The following is a 15,724-nucleotide window of genomic DNA, read 5'->3' on the forward strand; positions in this document are numbered from 1 at the left end:
TGGGAAATGGATGATGGGAATTGTAGTCCAGCAGCATCTGGAGGGCCACAGGCTCACCACCCCAATCTAATTGTTTCCCTTTAGGTTTTCCACTGATGGATGGGGGGGGGGTGGAACTAAGCTGCCCTTCTTACCTGGGAGTAAGCACCAAGGAAACATATATTGTATTGGACTATACAGTATACTGTACTGGTCTGAAAGTAGCCTCCCCCCCCCCCAATCTCTTAGATCGCAGCTTCTCCACCTTATGAGGGCAATGATAGGCTGCACTCAGGTTTTATACATGGCAGATTTGGGAGGCTAATATTCAAACCAATCTATTTGGCAAGTTTGTAATTTTTACTGCTTTAAAATTAAACCAGAGACCCCAAAAGTTAGTTGGTGCTTTTTAAACGGTTCTTTCACTGCCAAATCTCAAAAATTGGGCAACCACCCCCAAAGTCATAAAGCCAAAAAAGTTGGGTGCAAATTATGGCATCTTGCCCAGTTTTAAGTGGGAAAATGCCAGTTTCATTCTATTCTTTTAACACTCAGCTTTACATTACTTTTTTTTACTATTACAGATTGTACGTACCTTGCTGAAATAATTTATGCAGTCTCCGAGACCCCTGGGGAGATGGTCAGCAGGACCAGAACAGAAGGACTGTTCTGTGATGGGCTAAAAGCAGAGGTCGGCAACCTAAGGCCCATGGGCCAGAAGCAGCCCATGAGGATCGCTTAACCCATGGGTAGGCAAACTAAGGCCTGGGGGCCAGATCTGGCCCAATCGCCTTCTCAATCCGGCCCGCAGACGGTCCAGGAATCAGCATGTTTTTACATGAGTAGAATGTGTGCTTTTATTTAAAACGCATCTCTGGATTATTTGTGGGGCATAGGAATTCATTCATTATTTGTTTTCAAAATATAGTCTGGCCCCCCACAAGGTCTGAGGGACAGTGGACTGGCCCCCTGCTGACCCCTGGTAACTGGCCCATGAGCCACCCCCAAACTGAGCCGCCTACTCGGCAAGTCCCCACGCGCTGCACTAAACTGGTGCAGCGTGGCGGGGGACTCTCTTCCGCAGCTCTGGAAATCGCTTCTGTGCATGCCCAGATGCCAAAAATCACCTCTGCACAGGCGCGATTTTCAGTGTTGCGCTGTGCCGGCCTGGCCCACAGAGGATCTCCGTGGGAGTGATGCCGGTAAGCCTTGCCAACCCCTGGCTAAGAGGCTAACTCAAGAGGGAAAGAGCTGTGGTTTGCATGGCTAAGGATCCCCGTTTGATCCCCACCATCCCTAGGCTGAGAAATGCCACAGAGCCTGCTGGTGGTCACTATAGACCAAGGTTGGGAAAGTGCAGGCCTAGGGGCAGAATGTGGCCCTCCCAGCTTCTGTGCCTGGCCCTCAGCTACAGTCTAAAACACCCAGAGAGGGCACCAGGCTGCAGAAAGCTGGAAGATGCCACCCCAGCATTAATTCACCCTTCATAGGATTGAGTGTCTGTCAATCACTCTGTCAGCTCAACCCCAACTGGCTGCAACAGCAGGGGGCAGGTATATTTGAGAGGTCACAGGTCAGTAAAAGGTAAAGGGACCCCTGACCATTCGGTCCAGTTGTGGCCGACTCTGGGGTTGTGGTGTTCATCTAGCTTTATTGGCCGAGGGAGCCAGCATACAGCTTCCGCGTCATGTGGCCAGCATGACTAAGCCGCTTCTGGCAAACCAGAGCAGCGCACGGAAACGCTGTTTACATTCCCGCCGGAGTGGTACCTATTTATCTACTTGCACTTTGATGTGCTTTCAAACTGCTAGGTTGGCAGGAGCAGGGACCGAGCAACGGGAGCTCACCCCGTCGCGGGGATTCGAACCGCTGACCTTCTGATCGGCAAGTCCTAGGCTCTGTGGTTTAACCCTGCGTATAGGAGGCTCAGAACCTTCAGAGGCTGTTGGACTACAACTCCCATCATCCCTTGCCACTGGGCACGCTGGCTGGGGGCTGATGGGAGTCCCTGAACCCCAATCTTCCTTTCCAATGTTTCCGCCCCCACTCCCCCCATCCAGAAGACCCCCACAAGGACACGAGAGGCGCCTGCCTACCTCGAAAGATCTTTATTGTCCTATGAGCGAGGGACTCGAAGTAATTTTTATTTCACTCCAACATCAACAAGTCCCAACGTCGCCCCCACCCCCACCCCCTCCGATTTAGGTTAACAGTTCCATGTCCACATTCATGTTGCACAATAGAAAGAGTCTCTTCTCTTGAATTGCGCCTGTGTTGCATGGAGACGGGAGGAGAGAGAGCAGTAGGGAGGGAGAATGTGGGGGGGGAGGAGCTTCTATACCTCGCCACCCCCCCACCCCGTCCCCCAGGAAAACAGGAAGAAACCAGTGGTCTCGATGCAAACTCACACTGAAGTTACAACAGCATGGCGATGGAGGCCCCCACCTGGGACTCCTCGGGCCTGTCAAATGTGAAGACACCCCCCCCCCAGTCATAATAATGGGATGGTGGGGTTGGGAATGGCAACATCTCCCCCTGGACACTCACACACGCCGGTCCCTTCGCGCACACACATGCTTTCCTCACGAGGTGAGAGCATTGTAGCCTGCGCATGGTAGAGTCTAAGGAGCATCAGGAAGCCTGGAAAAAGGGTGTGTCCCACCCCTTGACATAACCTGCAGCAATGCAGGAGCCACAACTAAAAAGTCCCTGGCAGGAGGCTATTTGAAGGCTGGAAGAAGCCCTGCCTCCTTAAGATTTTGGGAGAGGCAGAACCACTACAGTCCAGAAAAGTCCTATCTCAGGAACATGGAACAATGGTTGGGATCCAGAATACTGGAAGAGGCAGGAAGAAAGCAAATGTGTTTCTTCCTAAACTTTTTTATAGAATCGTAGAGTCTGAAGGGACCACAAGGGTCACCGAATCCAACCCACCCCCATAGTGCAGGGATCTTTTTCCCAACTGGGGCTTGAACTCATGAACCTAAGATTAAGAGTCTCATGCTCAACCTTCTGAGCTACTCCAGGGTGTATCTACACTACAAGCTTGTTACTGGCTTTGCTGAGGCTCCCACCCTCCCTGGAGGATCGCAGCATTCCAGGAGTGCTCAGAATTAGCCCAAGCCTTATTAAAAGAAAAATTAAAATGGTGCTCCCGTCATTTGCTCAGAAAAGGGAGAACGAATTGTTAAGCCAGCCTAAATCTGTGGCTGTCCCAAGGTCGCACCCACACCAGATATGCAAAAACACCCTCCTGCCACCTTAAGCCGTGTCTCCTTGCCCCCAAAGAATTCTGGGAACTGTAGTTTACTTAGGGTGCAGGGAACTGTAGCACCAAGGGGGTCTCCTAACAACTCTCAGCCCCCTTGACAAACAACAGTTCCTGAGATTCTTTGGTGGAAGTTCAAGGGCCGTTTTAACTGTGTGGTGGTGTTCCCAGCGTTCAAGGCAGATCCGTTAAAACGACTGGGTGTGACTAATTTAGGATTGAAAAACCAGTGTGTCTGCTCTTGAGTAGAGCATAGCTGGCCACAACACAGGGTGCAGACAGGGCCCACGACCACAGGAGACAGGCGTGAATGACTGTATGGAAAATGTGCGCCTGGGCCCTCCATTGCAAGCCCGGACATGTCGGCCAAGTCCTGTCTTGGTTTATGGCCTAAGCCCAACATCCTTTTCCACCTTCCGGCATCCTCAGCAGCCCTGAACTACCGAATGATGGCTACGTCCCTAGGAATCTTGCTTTTCACGTATGCAAGCCAACTCAGTAGGCGATAGCTTCCCTGCTAGCTACAGAGGCACCTGAGGGCCGCAGGCTAGTTTAGGGGGCCAGCTCTATGGCCCACACTCAAGCTCTGTCCTCCTCCCACCGCTCACTCACTGCCCTGCCAGCTCAGACACTGCAAAGAGCAGCACTGCCAGGAGCCAAGGCACACATGCGCTTACAAGGCACAGCATGCGCTTCCTGGAGCATGCGGCTGGGGCTGGTTGCTTTTCTGCTTTTCCTTGTTGAGCCAGCAAAGTTTTCCCATCAGGCTGTGCAGAGAACAGGCAACACAGCCAGTCACACAAGCAACCAAGGAAGCGTCGCTGCTGGACAGCCAATCAGGAGGAACAGCTGAGTAGCGCTCCACCTCCAGCGCCCCCAACACCCGCCACCTCATTCTACCTAATGGGAGGACCGGCCCTGTCTGGTCCCAGGATTCCTGAAGCCGTTCAGTTACTCCTTTTTTTTTTTGCGGTGGAGGTGTCCCCCCCTTCCGCAATAACATTTGGTCCGTCGATTCTGCTTTTGATGGATGGATAGCCAAAAGCGAGAGCATTCGCCTGCCCCGACAGCTTGCTTTGGAAGCGAAGTACCGTCTCCCTGGATGAGACTCAAAGTCTGTCTAGTCTAGTATCCCGTTTCTGACAGCTGACCAGCGAGGCAGGAAGGCAAGAGCTCTCCCCATTTACCTGTCCCCAGCACCTGGCGTTCGAAGGCATATAGGCAATCCCCCATTTTTACACGTTGGTTACATCTCAATGCCTTTAACTGAAATTGCGTGTTTTGGGAACGCTGTTGAAAAAGCCTGTAAACACCATCTGAACTTCTGGAAAAAACCCTTTAAAAAAAATAATGCACCAAACTTCACCACAATTGCTCCCTCCAAACCACTTCACTCAAACTCCCAACTTTCCACAGGCCTCAGAGGTCAAAGGCTCCTGAGATTGCTGGGCGCTATTTTTGCAACTATCGCACTCTTTAAAGGACGTTTTTGCCACTTCTGGTGCCTTGATTGCACATAACCGGGGAGTTGCCTGCACTGTCCCTGAACCCAGAGGCTACATTTAGGTAGCCAAGGAGCTGAGCCCACAAAGAAAGGTGTGCATGTGTGGTGTTGTCGTTTTAAACGGCAGGCAAAAAAAACTGGGGTGGGTCAAGGCGCCTGGCCCTTTGATCTCTCCCTGTTACAAAGCTGTTCAAAGGCACAGATCCTCAATTGGTGAAAAATGGGGCCACCCAACTCCCAGTCAGGCTTCAGAAGGGAATCCTCTAACCCGCCCCCCTTTTAATGCATCTAAAGGCCAGGAGCAGTCAGTCTCCTGCAACTACAATGCCAGAAAGAGCTGCAGGCCTCCTGACACCCTGAGTGTGATGCTTAGCCCTCGTGATCATGGAGGGGCTCAGTGGTGCAGAGTAAAAAAACAAAACTTAAGGGGAGAAGTGATGTCAAGGCTTCTAAAGCAGCCCAAACATAGGGGTTCACACACCCCATGTTGCTCTTGGTCTCTCCTCTCTCCCTCAGCCCCAGAAACGGCCTGCTTCAAAGCCAGACACCCCTTCCTCCGTGTCCCGTCCCCCACTTCCTTCCATTCTCAGAAAACTTGTTGAACAACCACGTTCTAAGAAAAAGAAGAAGGGCATTTTGTTTTGAAGCAATGGGTTGTGCAAAACAAGCCAGCCTTTGCACAACTGGCTCCGTTTGCACACACGTGCGCGTGCACACACTCACACACACACTCACACACAAAAAGGGTCCTTCGTTTCCCCATTCCCCAGATAACTTAGAGGGGGTTGGAAATGGGTGGGCCAAATCAACCTACAGCCCGTTTTTTGTTTTTGATTTTTTTGCAGGGGCACTCAGGTAACAAGGGAACAAGCCAGGGCGGAGGCTTTTGGGTTGCTTTTCCATTTCATCTTCCCACCCGGTGGGGCTCCTCTCTCTCTGGGGTCACAGCGGAGTCCCCGAGGCCCTCCCTGCGGGGCCCGGCCTCTGCCCGTTGCGGTGGCAGCCCTCCCCGCCGTGCACGATCAGCACGGGGAAGTAGAGCGCGTCCTGGTAGCAGGGGGGGCTCTCGAGGGGCTCCGTCTCGATGCTGCTGCCCACATGGCTGCCGCTCAGGCTGCGCAGGATCCCCCCGCAGCGCCGGGCTCCGCTCAGCGAGAAGCGGCTGCAGCTGAAGGGCAGCCGGGCGTAGAGGGCCCGGGTCCCGCGCGAGGGCAAGGAGTTGCTGCTGACAGTCCGGCGACAGCGCTGGCAGCTGCGCAGGTAGGCCGCCCCGGCCACCACAGTGGAGTCCATGAGAACGGCCTCCGAGTAGCTGGGTACCAGCTGCTGGTTGGAGCGGATGTGCCACTCCAGCTCGGTCATGTCCACCGTGTTGACGCGGGAGATGCGCCGGACGTAGCCGCCTACCGCGTCCAACGGGCTGGGCCCGTCGTCCGCCCCAAAGAGTTTCTCCACGTGGTAGTGGACGTTGGCGGTGCGGTACTCCGCCAGCACCCGCAAGGGCCAGGAGAGGAGGAGGAAAGAGGCCAGCCAGAAGACCCACCGGCGGGTGTACCAGGGTGGTCGCCCGGGGTCGGGGAAAACCATCATGTGCTCCTTGAAGTCCACGTTCTTGAGGTGCATGCCCTCGCGGGCCTCCATGTAGTCGTCCAAGCCTTCGTTCTCGCCGAAGAAGCGGGCCCGCTGGGTGAGGTAGGCCGCCTCGGCCTCCCCCGTGGCGAAGCTGAAGCACTTGGTGAAGCGCAGCTTGGTGACGGGGTAATCTGAGAGGCCCAGCAGCTCCTTGGAGACGTCCTTGACGCCGTGGCCGGCGTAGTCGAACTCGGTCTCAGCCACGTGGGTGTTGACGCGCTCGTGGTAGACCTGCGTGGTGGTGTAGGCGTCGCCGTTGCGGTAGCGGGTGACCTGCCGCGTGCGGCGGATGTAGTGGTAGCTGATGGCCTTCCACCAGATGCAGGGCGTGGCCTGCTGCATGCGCTGCACCTTCTCGTAGACGCTGGCTGTGTCCACGCGGTACTGCATCTGGCCCTTGGCGAAGCGGTGCCAGCACTCCACCAGGTAGACCACGTACAGCATCCCCAGGAAGGCCAGGGGGATGTAGATATAGCCGTTGGAGCAAGGGCTGTCGTGGTAGACCAGGGAGGCGTCGCGGTAGGAGTCGACGTAGTTCAGGCGTGTCACCGTCGAGAGGCGGCACCAGGCCATGACGCCAAAGCAGCCGTACATCAGCAGCGTCAGCACCAGGCATTTCCAGTGGGACTCACGGCAGAGGGAGCTGCTCAGAGATTGCTTGAGGGGGCGCTGCTGCTCAGAGAGAGAGAGAGACAGAGAAAAACAAAATGGTAGGTTAGTGCCGTGGGCCGGCCGGCCGTAGAGGAATGGTGGAGGAACCCCAATACCTCAAGGACCACCTCTTTCCATATGAACCTACCCGGACCCTGAGATCACCTTATCAGGCCCTCCTTCGTGTGGCCCCTCCTTGAGAGGTCCGGAGGGTGGCAGCATGAGAACAGGGCCTTCTCTGCAGTGGCTCCCCAAAGAAGTTCGCCTTCATCGTACCTTTAGGCGCCAGGCAAAAATGGTCCTTTTTAATCAGGCCTTTGGTTGATCCAATTAACATCCTATGCCCTTTTAAAATGTGCTTTTGAGGGGGGGGGCTATTGGGTTGTTGTTTTCATTCCTGTTAGGTATCTTGTGGTTTTATATCTTGATTTTATTCTGTGAAGCGCCCCGAGACCCCCAGGTATAGGGCAGTATATAAATTCAATAAACAACAACGACAACAACCAGCTGGGGAACCACTCAGGGGAGAAGGCTCAGAGCTCAGGGAATAGTTGTGGGTCAGAGGGAGAAGACTGTGGGGAAGAGGTGTCAGATGGTGAAGAGGCAGCAGGGTTTAACGAGTGGGGAGAGACTGTGGCAGTCCAGAGTCAGAGTCAGAAGCTGGAGAAGGGAGGCCAAGAAGCAGATGGGTGAGGCTTGTGAAGAGTCACGGGTGTCTCCCACTCCTGCTGCAACAAGTTCCCCCCCCCCGCCCCCCGGAAGAGGAAAGACAGGCACAAAGGCGCAGTTTCTGATTGCTTGGGGGGAAACCCTGGAGAGAGGAGAAGACATAGCTGGCTGTGGGGATGCAGGGACCTCTCCGCAACTGATCCATGGGAGCAACTCCTAGGACCAGAAGAGGTATGAAGAGAAAGGAGCAGAGACAGGCAAGTAGGCTGAGTATCAGATGGCTTGGGAAGGACGGAGAGGAGATTTAGGCAGCTGTGGGAAGGCAGGGATCCTCAGCCTCTGCAACTGCCTCACAGGGGCAAGGCCTACCAAAAAGAGTTGCTGTGCTCAGTAGGCTCAGCTGCCCTGAGCAGGCCTTGTTTCTGCTAATAAAGAGTTAAATTTGTGTACCCTTGTGTGATTTATTGCTGGGTGGCTCCCTGACAGCTAGATATTCCAGACTCTGTCCCTGAATACCCAGGTTCTGTTAAAAACAGCACATACAACGCAAGTCGCTAGTCCTCCTGCTGGTGCCCACTGGGATTGGTAGGGTGGAAGGCAGGGAGCCCAACAGTAGGGGGAGCCAGAGAGCCAGTGAAAGCCACAGCCAATGAATTCCAGCTCCTTCCACATCCTCCTCCTCCTCCCTGCTGAGTTCTCCAAGGGGCAACACTGAGACTAAGAAGGAGGAGGAGGACAGGCAAAGTCATCCCTCTAGACTGGCTGGAAGTAAGAAGGCAGGCAGAGCTTAATGGGCCAGTGCCCCAGTTGCCCTAATAGACCAGTACTGGTATATGGAAGAAAGCATATTGGCAGGATTCTGACCATCTGATGGTTAAGAGAAACAAATTTCTCCTGCTTTCCTGCATCCTGGCAGCTATGATGAATGACAGGCCTGGCCACATCTTGCTGTTGCCGCTCTCAGAACTACTAGACACATCAAGGAACACAGCACATGACTTGGATTTAGGCTGTTTAGCCAACACTGGAGGGGAGCAGTCTTTTTAGGGACATTAAGAAGAACGCTGTTGCTACATCAGATCCAAAGGGTCTAACCCAGTACAGTGGTACCTCAGGTTACATACGCTTCAGGTTACAGACTCTGCTAACCCAGAAATATTACCTCAGGTTAAGAACTTTGCTTCAGGATGAGAACAGAAATCGTGCTCCAGCAGCGCGGCAGCAGCAGGAGGCCCCATCAGTTAAAGTGGTGCTTCAGGTTAAGAACAGTTTCAGGTTTAAGAACGGACCTCCGGAACGAATTAAGTACTTAACCCGAGGTACCACTGTACCCTGCTTCTTGTGGTGGACAGGTTGGTGTTTCTAGGAAACTAGCATGTCTTCCTTCCATTGGAAACCCTTTAGCATTGGGGGTAGACTGCTCCTGAGCCTGTCGGCTCCATTCAGACCCCAACAAACTTCTGGACCTACAGAAACTGTACCATTGACTGGTTCTTGTCCCCACCCCTGGGTTTCACTGCAGCTACACTGGTTCCATAGGGACGCGGGTGGCGATGTGGGTAAAACCTCAGCGCCTAGGACTTGCCGATCGTATAGTCGGCGGTTCGAATCCCCGCGGCGGGGTGCACTCCTGTTGCTCGGTCCCTGCTCCTGCCAACCTAGCAGTTCGAAAGCACCCCTAAGTGCAAGTAAATAGGGACCGCTTTCTAGCGGGAAGGTAAACGGGGTTTCCGTGTGCTGCGCTGGTGCTGGCTCGCCGGCTGCAGCTTCGTCACGCTGGCCACGTGACCCGGAAGTGTCTCCGGACAGCGCTGGCCCCCGGCCTCTTAAGCGAGATGAGTGCGCAACCCCAGAGTCGGACACGACTGGCCCGTACGGGCAGGGGTACCTTTACCATGGTTCCAGGTTAGGCGAGCAGGGGTGTGTTTTCATTTTGTGTGTGGTCACTGTCCTCCTGACACAGATCTGACACTGTGATCCTGCCACGTGGATCACCTGGCTTAAAACTTTTCAACGAGGTTTACGGTTGACCCATCTCCCTCGTGAACTGCGCCCTCTGTTGTGGGAAGCGATGCTCTGGCTTTATGTGCTAATAGTCGTTCTGCCTTGGACCAGCGCTGCCCACATCCTCCCACCCTGGTTTCCCATCCCAGGATGCAAAGGTTTTGGCAAAGGCTTCTGGGAAATGTGCCAAGAGCAAATGGCTATTAGGGTGGTCCCTGGGGGGGGGGGCAGGGAGAGGCATTGGGAAGGAGCTTGTCCATTTGCAGTCCTGCACTCAGAGAGCAGGAGGTAGAGAAGAGAAAGGAAAACACTCAATGAGAGTGTAAGAGGACTGCGGCTTGGTTGAACTAAAAAGCTTATGGAGTCCAGAATCCAGTTCCTCAGAGAAGTGTTAGAAACTCAGATCTATAAGCCAAAGGGCACCTTAAACCTTGGTTTGGTCTCTACAACAGAATGCTTAGGCACCTTTTCCCCCAATGAGTTTTATCATTATCACCGTCATAATTTCTATACTGGTTTTTGTTTTAAAGAAAAGTACGCAGCAAGCTCCCTGCATGTAAAAAGCCAGAGCGTCAGGGGAAAGCGTTCCGCTTAAGTTTTCTCCTTGGCTTGCTAGATTTCTATATGCAGTGACATGTGCTTTATTTTAGTGGAATTACATTTAAACATGCAAAACTCCTCCCACCAGCTGCAAGCAAAAGCCCGGTGTGGTTCAGCCCACGCTCTGTTCTGCCAAGTGTATAAACAGGAATGAAAACACTAAAACCAGACTGGGGGGAATCAATAATCAGGCCCACAAACTGCATGGGCAGCTAGCTCTGAAAAGGGCCGCACTACCCCACAGATGTTGAAGAAAACAAGCTGAGGGCCCCCGTTTAATTTCTCATGTCGATATTAATAGAATTTCCATCCAGATTGGAACACACAACATGGCACTGCACTACTACTCCTGGCCAGTATGGTGGGGGGCACAAGGAATTATGGGAAATGGACGGGGCATCATGGGAAGTATATCTGCTTCTAGTTGCTTAAGTGCACAGTATGCCTGAAGGGTATTTTTTAAATTACTGATTTGACTATGTTATTTAATCATAATTATATAAAGATATGGTCAAGATTCTTTCTCCCCAACAATATTCGGACACTGACCCGAGTCAAGATTTTTGAAAAAATGTTTTAGATACTTGAAATGCCAAATTTTTAGGTGCTCATGGGATCTAGGATACAAGGATCTTGCAGCACTGAAATACAGGTGCCCCTGAAAGCTGTGGGGGGCTTAGCCCAGGAATCGCCAACCCAGCACCACCAAAGGCTCAGAGCTCCCATTTCATTTCATTCTTTCTTTAAAAATCTCTAGCTCTCCTGGAAAGCGCAAAATGTGGCAAAATGTGCAGGTAACCTTCTAAGCGATTTATGTGAAGTGAGATTGCGTTGCAGCTGCCTTGTATATTTCTCCTGGCGCTGAAGACTGCTCCCTGTTGCTGTTAGGCAGAAGCAGCGCCAGGGCCTGTGTGTAATCAATATTGTGTGATCTTCACAATCAGGGCCAGCAGGACGCTGCTGACACCCCGCAGGAAACGTAAGGTTGCCAGAGGTGGCCGTCTCTCCAAGTTCATGTTATGTTGTGCTCCCTGTGGCAGCCATTTTGTGTTACGCCACACCCACACCCAGAGAGCTATTGATTTGTGACTGGTGCCACCAGCAACCTCTCAAAATTCAGAATGTGCCCACTGGGCGCAAAATGTTGGCAATCCTTGGCTTCACCCATCAAGACACCAGCAGAAAGAGAGCCTGCTGAATCAGTCCAGTGGCCTAACTAGTCCAGCACCCTGTTCTCACAGTGTCCATCCAAGATGGCGGCCATCACTGCCTCCTGGAGGAGAGAAGCCTTCAAGACCCCCTTCCTGCCTGGCAGGACTAACGTCTAGCCTTCACTGTCATAATAGATCATAGCTACTGCTTTATGTCTTTTTCTAGTTTGAGAGCCAGTGTGGTGTAGTGGTTAAGAGCGGTAGTCTTGTAATCTGGGGAACCGGGTTCGCTTCCCCGCTCCTCCACATGCAGCTGCTGGGTGACCTTGGGCCAGTCACACTTCTTTGAAGTCTCTCAGCCCCACTCACCTCACAGAGTATTTGTTGTGGGGGAGGAAGGGAAAGGAGAATGTTAGCCACTTTGAGACTCCTTCGGGTAGTGATAAAGCGGGATATCAAATCCAAACTCTTATAATAGATCAGAGCAGGAAGGACAGTGTTTCCCAAACTTGGGTCTCCTGCGGTTTTTGAACTACAGCTCCCATCATCCCTGACCACTGGTCCTGCTAGCTAGCCCATGTTTGGGAAACCCTGCTCCAGATGATGCTGGACTCCAACTCCCATCATTCCTGACCATCGGCCATGCTGGCTGGGACTGATGGGAGTTAAGAGTCCCACAAGATCCAAAGGGCCACTGGTCCACCCCATACCAGACAGGAGGATCCACTGGGCCAATGTGGCAGAATGGGCTTTGCCTTATATTCTACTGGGGCTCAGAACAACTGTCATCTCAGCACAGGCAGGGAAAACAGTTGGTGCCTCCGCTTGGCAGGATCAGGCTGATACGGGGGGTGAAGGGCACTGGAATTGGCAGACAGGAAAGAGGCAGCTCAAGAAGAGGGAGCATGAAGGACCTTGAAAGATGTAATGTGAAGAGTCGGAGGCTAGAAGGCTAGCAATATCCTGTCGCTTTCAATTGTCCTGACTTAAATCTTGGGAACTGCAGTTTGCTAAGGGTGCCGAGCGCTGTTTGGAGACCCCTGTTCCTTGCGCACAGAGACAATTCCCAGAGTGACTTAGCAGCCAATCCTTTAAGAGACTCCCCCATTCCTCTTCACAGAGCCACAATTCCCAGAGCACCCTGGGCAGATGAACTGGCCATTAATTCACTCTGGGAATTTGGTCCTGTGAGGAACAGGGGTGTCTGTTAACAACTGCTGTTCCAAGGGTAGTTACACGATATATCCTTCTTCCCAGGGAACTCTGGGAACTAGAGCTCTGTGAGGGGAATAGGGGTTTCCAAACAACTGTCAGCACCCTTAACAAACTTCACTTCCCAGGATTCTTTGGGGGCTGTTTAAAGTAGTAGTATATTGCTTGAAGCGCAGATGGGGCCTCTGAATGCCAGATGATGAGAATCGTAAGCAGGGTGAGATGCTGTTGCAATTAAGGTCCGGCTTGCAGACTCGGGACACCTGGTTGACCATTGCGAGGAACAGGACACTGGACCAGATGGGTCATTGGCCTGATACAACGGGCTCTTATTATGTTCTATGAGCAAATCCATGAGACGTCTCACCAAAAACATTCCCATTTCAGCTCCCTGTACTTTAAATATTGCCTCTGTTGTTGATGAGGGCGGTGGGTGACTCCAATAAGCTCGCTTCTGTGTGGATTCTAGCAGCCACCAAGTATCAGGCTGTACTGCAGGAGCTACCTTGTCCTCCTGGCCTGGATGTTGTCATCAGTTCCGCTCCTGGATCCGACTGGGTGGGCTCTGTTTATCAAGACCAAGAAACCCAGAAATGCTGCTAGCACCAGCTAGGGCTCTCAACGGTGTTTTAAAACATGTAACTTGTGCACTTGTGTTTAAGCTTGCTTTATCCTCCTCCCTCCCCATTCCTTTTTCCTTGTGTGTCATGTCTCTTCAGATTAAAAAGCTTGAGGGCAGGGATCGTCTCTGAATGACTTTTGCAAGCCTCTATCAGAAAGCCTTTTTTTCGCAAAAGGGCGGGGTATAAACCCCTTCTGTAAGTAAACAAACAATAAATACGTGTGCGTGCGTGGGGATATTGATCTGGGGAGCTTTGGAGGAAGGAAGCGGGGCAGGTTTGTCCTCCAGATAAATCTGAATTTTCTCTGATCAGCTAAAGGAGAAACTGTTCCCATTTATCTCTCTCCTCTTGCCACAAGACACCTAACACCAGCTTTTTCTGCAGGCTTAGGAGAGAAATGGTGGAAAGGTTGCACCATCATCAACTCCCAATGGTGCGCAATCATCTCCAAAAATACAGCCTTTCCTCCCCCTTTTTTCATTATTTCTCTTCCACCTGCAAGGCTTGGTGGCAAGATTTTCTCCCCCTCGCCATCGGACGCCCCTCACATTAAAAACCCCACCAAGCCACCACCCCTCCCTCGTCCTTTGCCTGCTCGCTTTGTCTCCCACCCCCGACAACTCCCCTTTCTTCAGAGACAATCCCTCCATCATCCCCATCAGGAGTCGCGGCCACCAGCAGGAAAAAAGAGAGAGAGAGAGAGAGAGAGAGAGAGCAGCAAAGCGGAGAGAAGGACGTTGCCTGCTTCTGGTGCAATGCAGAACTTCGTGCGGGCGGACGTTTCCCCCCACCCCACCCGCCACGACCCCCTCCCCCAACGCCGGTAGCAAAACACACACCCCTTTCTTTGCAGATCCATAAAGGCTTCCTCTAGCCCTAACCGATTTCTCTCCCTCCCTCCATCCCCGAGCTCGGAATCCCCCGCGAAAACCCGCCACCGTCACCCCTTTCTGGACGCGCACAATACACAACTCCAAATCACAACGCGGCAAAAAAAATCCCGGCGATGCTGCCGAGAGTGGTGATGGTGGGGGCGAGGATTTGGGGGGGAGGGTCTCCTATGGTGATGATGGGACAAATGAAGCCCTGCTCGCGCCGTCCCCTCTACCAGCTCCCCCCCCATCCCCGTTTATTTTTAACCCCCGTCTGGCTATTAATAAGACACAAAGCAGCACGTGTTCCCTGCAGCAAAACCGCCGTTGTCTCCCTTCCCCCCCACCCAAAAAACCCACCCCCACGCAGCCTCGCCCACCATCGGGGGTGGGGGGTGGGGTAAGTGGGCCGAAGCTCCGAGAATCGGGCCCCGATCCAGGAGTCTCGACCACCTGCCCCACCCCGCTTTTCCCGGAGTTTGGAGAAGCCCCCCGGGGTCTCCAAATCGGTGCGCCCAGGGCGCAGCGCAAAGCGCGCCTTTCTCTTGACTCTGGGCTTCGGGGGCTGGCCGGCCTTACCTCTTCCCGAGGGGGTCCCCCCGCGGGGGTGAGCGTGGGGAGCTCCCCCGCCCCCGGTTGCTGCGCCCCCTCTTCTTCTGCCAAGCCTGGCATGGTTCACGCGTGGCGCCGCCAGCAGGCGCCCCGGCCGCATGTTAGGGGCGGGCGAGGGGCTCCGCGGCCCCGAGGCAGGAGCGGCGCCGACTCGCCCAGTCTCTGCAGCGGGGCATGGAGACGGCCGCCTCGCCTGCTTGCTTGCCTGCCTGCCTGGCGCGCACCTTCCCCGGGCTCTCCGCTCGCCGCCCGCGCGCTCAGCTCCGGCTCCGCCCTCCTCCTAGCGGCTGGAAGGGAGCCCGCACCGAGCCAGGGCCGCCTTCCCCGCGCTGGGCCACCCCCGCCCGAGGCCCAAGCCAGGGGCCACGCGCGGCCTCCGCCTCAGCGTCTCCCGGAGCTCTCCAGCCGCTTCGCCCCAATCCTCCATCTCTTCCTTGGGGGCATGACTAAGCACTGTCTAGATGCCCACGTGTTTGCCCCGTGATTCGCGCGGTCAAGGGTTCTGGCCTGCTGCTCGTCTGAACGCAGCACACGCGACTCCGGAGAGCGCCTCTTCCTGCTCCTCCTCTCCTATCTAATATTCACGTCACTTCGGAAGGCGCCTTGCTTTTGCTTTAAGAGGAGTCCTGCAGGCGTTTCGCAGTTCTATGCACCTTGGCATTATACGGTGGTCCTTTTTGGTAAGGCCGAGAGGCGGGTGGTCTTCTTGTCATCTGGGCAGCCCAGGACCTCCAGACACAAGTGCCCAGGCTTGAACCCCGCGGTGGTCACTTCAGTGCTGCTAACGCAGTGGCTTGACTTCACCCCTGGAGGCGCACAGGGATGCGAACAAAATAAACCATCAGGCCCCGTTTAGTCCAGCATGAGGAGCGCCGCAACCCGAGTCGGTCACGACTGGACCTAATGGTCAGGGGCAGTGGCGTAGCGTGGGGGGTGCAGGGGGGGCC

The 15,724-nt window shown here is 53.9% G+C and overlaps 1 protein-coding gene across 1 annotated transcript; it reads right to left on the reverse strand.

Moving 5' to 3' along the window:
• Nucleotides 1-2,071: 2,071 nt before the first annotated feature.
• TMEM151A (transmembrane protein 151A) lies at nt 2,072-15,446 on the reverse strand. Its single transcript, XM_081173344.1, has 2 exons — nt 14,745-15,446; nt 2,072-7,055 (listed from the first exon to the last, which is right to left on the reverse strand). Exons 1-2 carry the CDS (start codon nt 14,835-14,837, stop codon nt 5,694-5,696), a joined length of 1,455 nt encoding a protein of 484 aa, XP_081029470.1. The 5' UTR covers nt 14,838-15,446; the 3' UTR covers nt 2,072-5,693.
• Nucleotides 15,447-15,724: the final 278 nt, after the last annotated feature.

The sequence above is a fragment of the Podarcis bocagei genome, assembly GCF_964188305.1.
Source record: "Podarcis bocagei genome assembly, chromosome: 16".
NCBI classification, from domain to species: domain Eukaryota; kingdom Metazoa; phylum Chordata; class Lepidosauria; order Squamata; family Lacertidae; genus Podarcis; species Podarcis bocagei.

What these genes read in the sequence shown, in the direction of transcription:
- TMEM151A (XM_081173344.1), bottom strand. Translation starts at nt 14,837, where the DNA reads ATGCCAGGCTTGGCAGAAGAAGAGGGGGCGCAGCAACCGGGGGCGGGG. An exon ending in GGGGACCCCCTCGGGAAGAG is followed by an intron (nt 7,056 to 14,744) that starts GTAAGGCCGGCC and finishes CTCTCTGAGCAG; the next exon opens with CAGCGCCCCCTCAAGCAATC.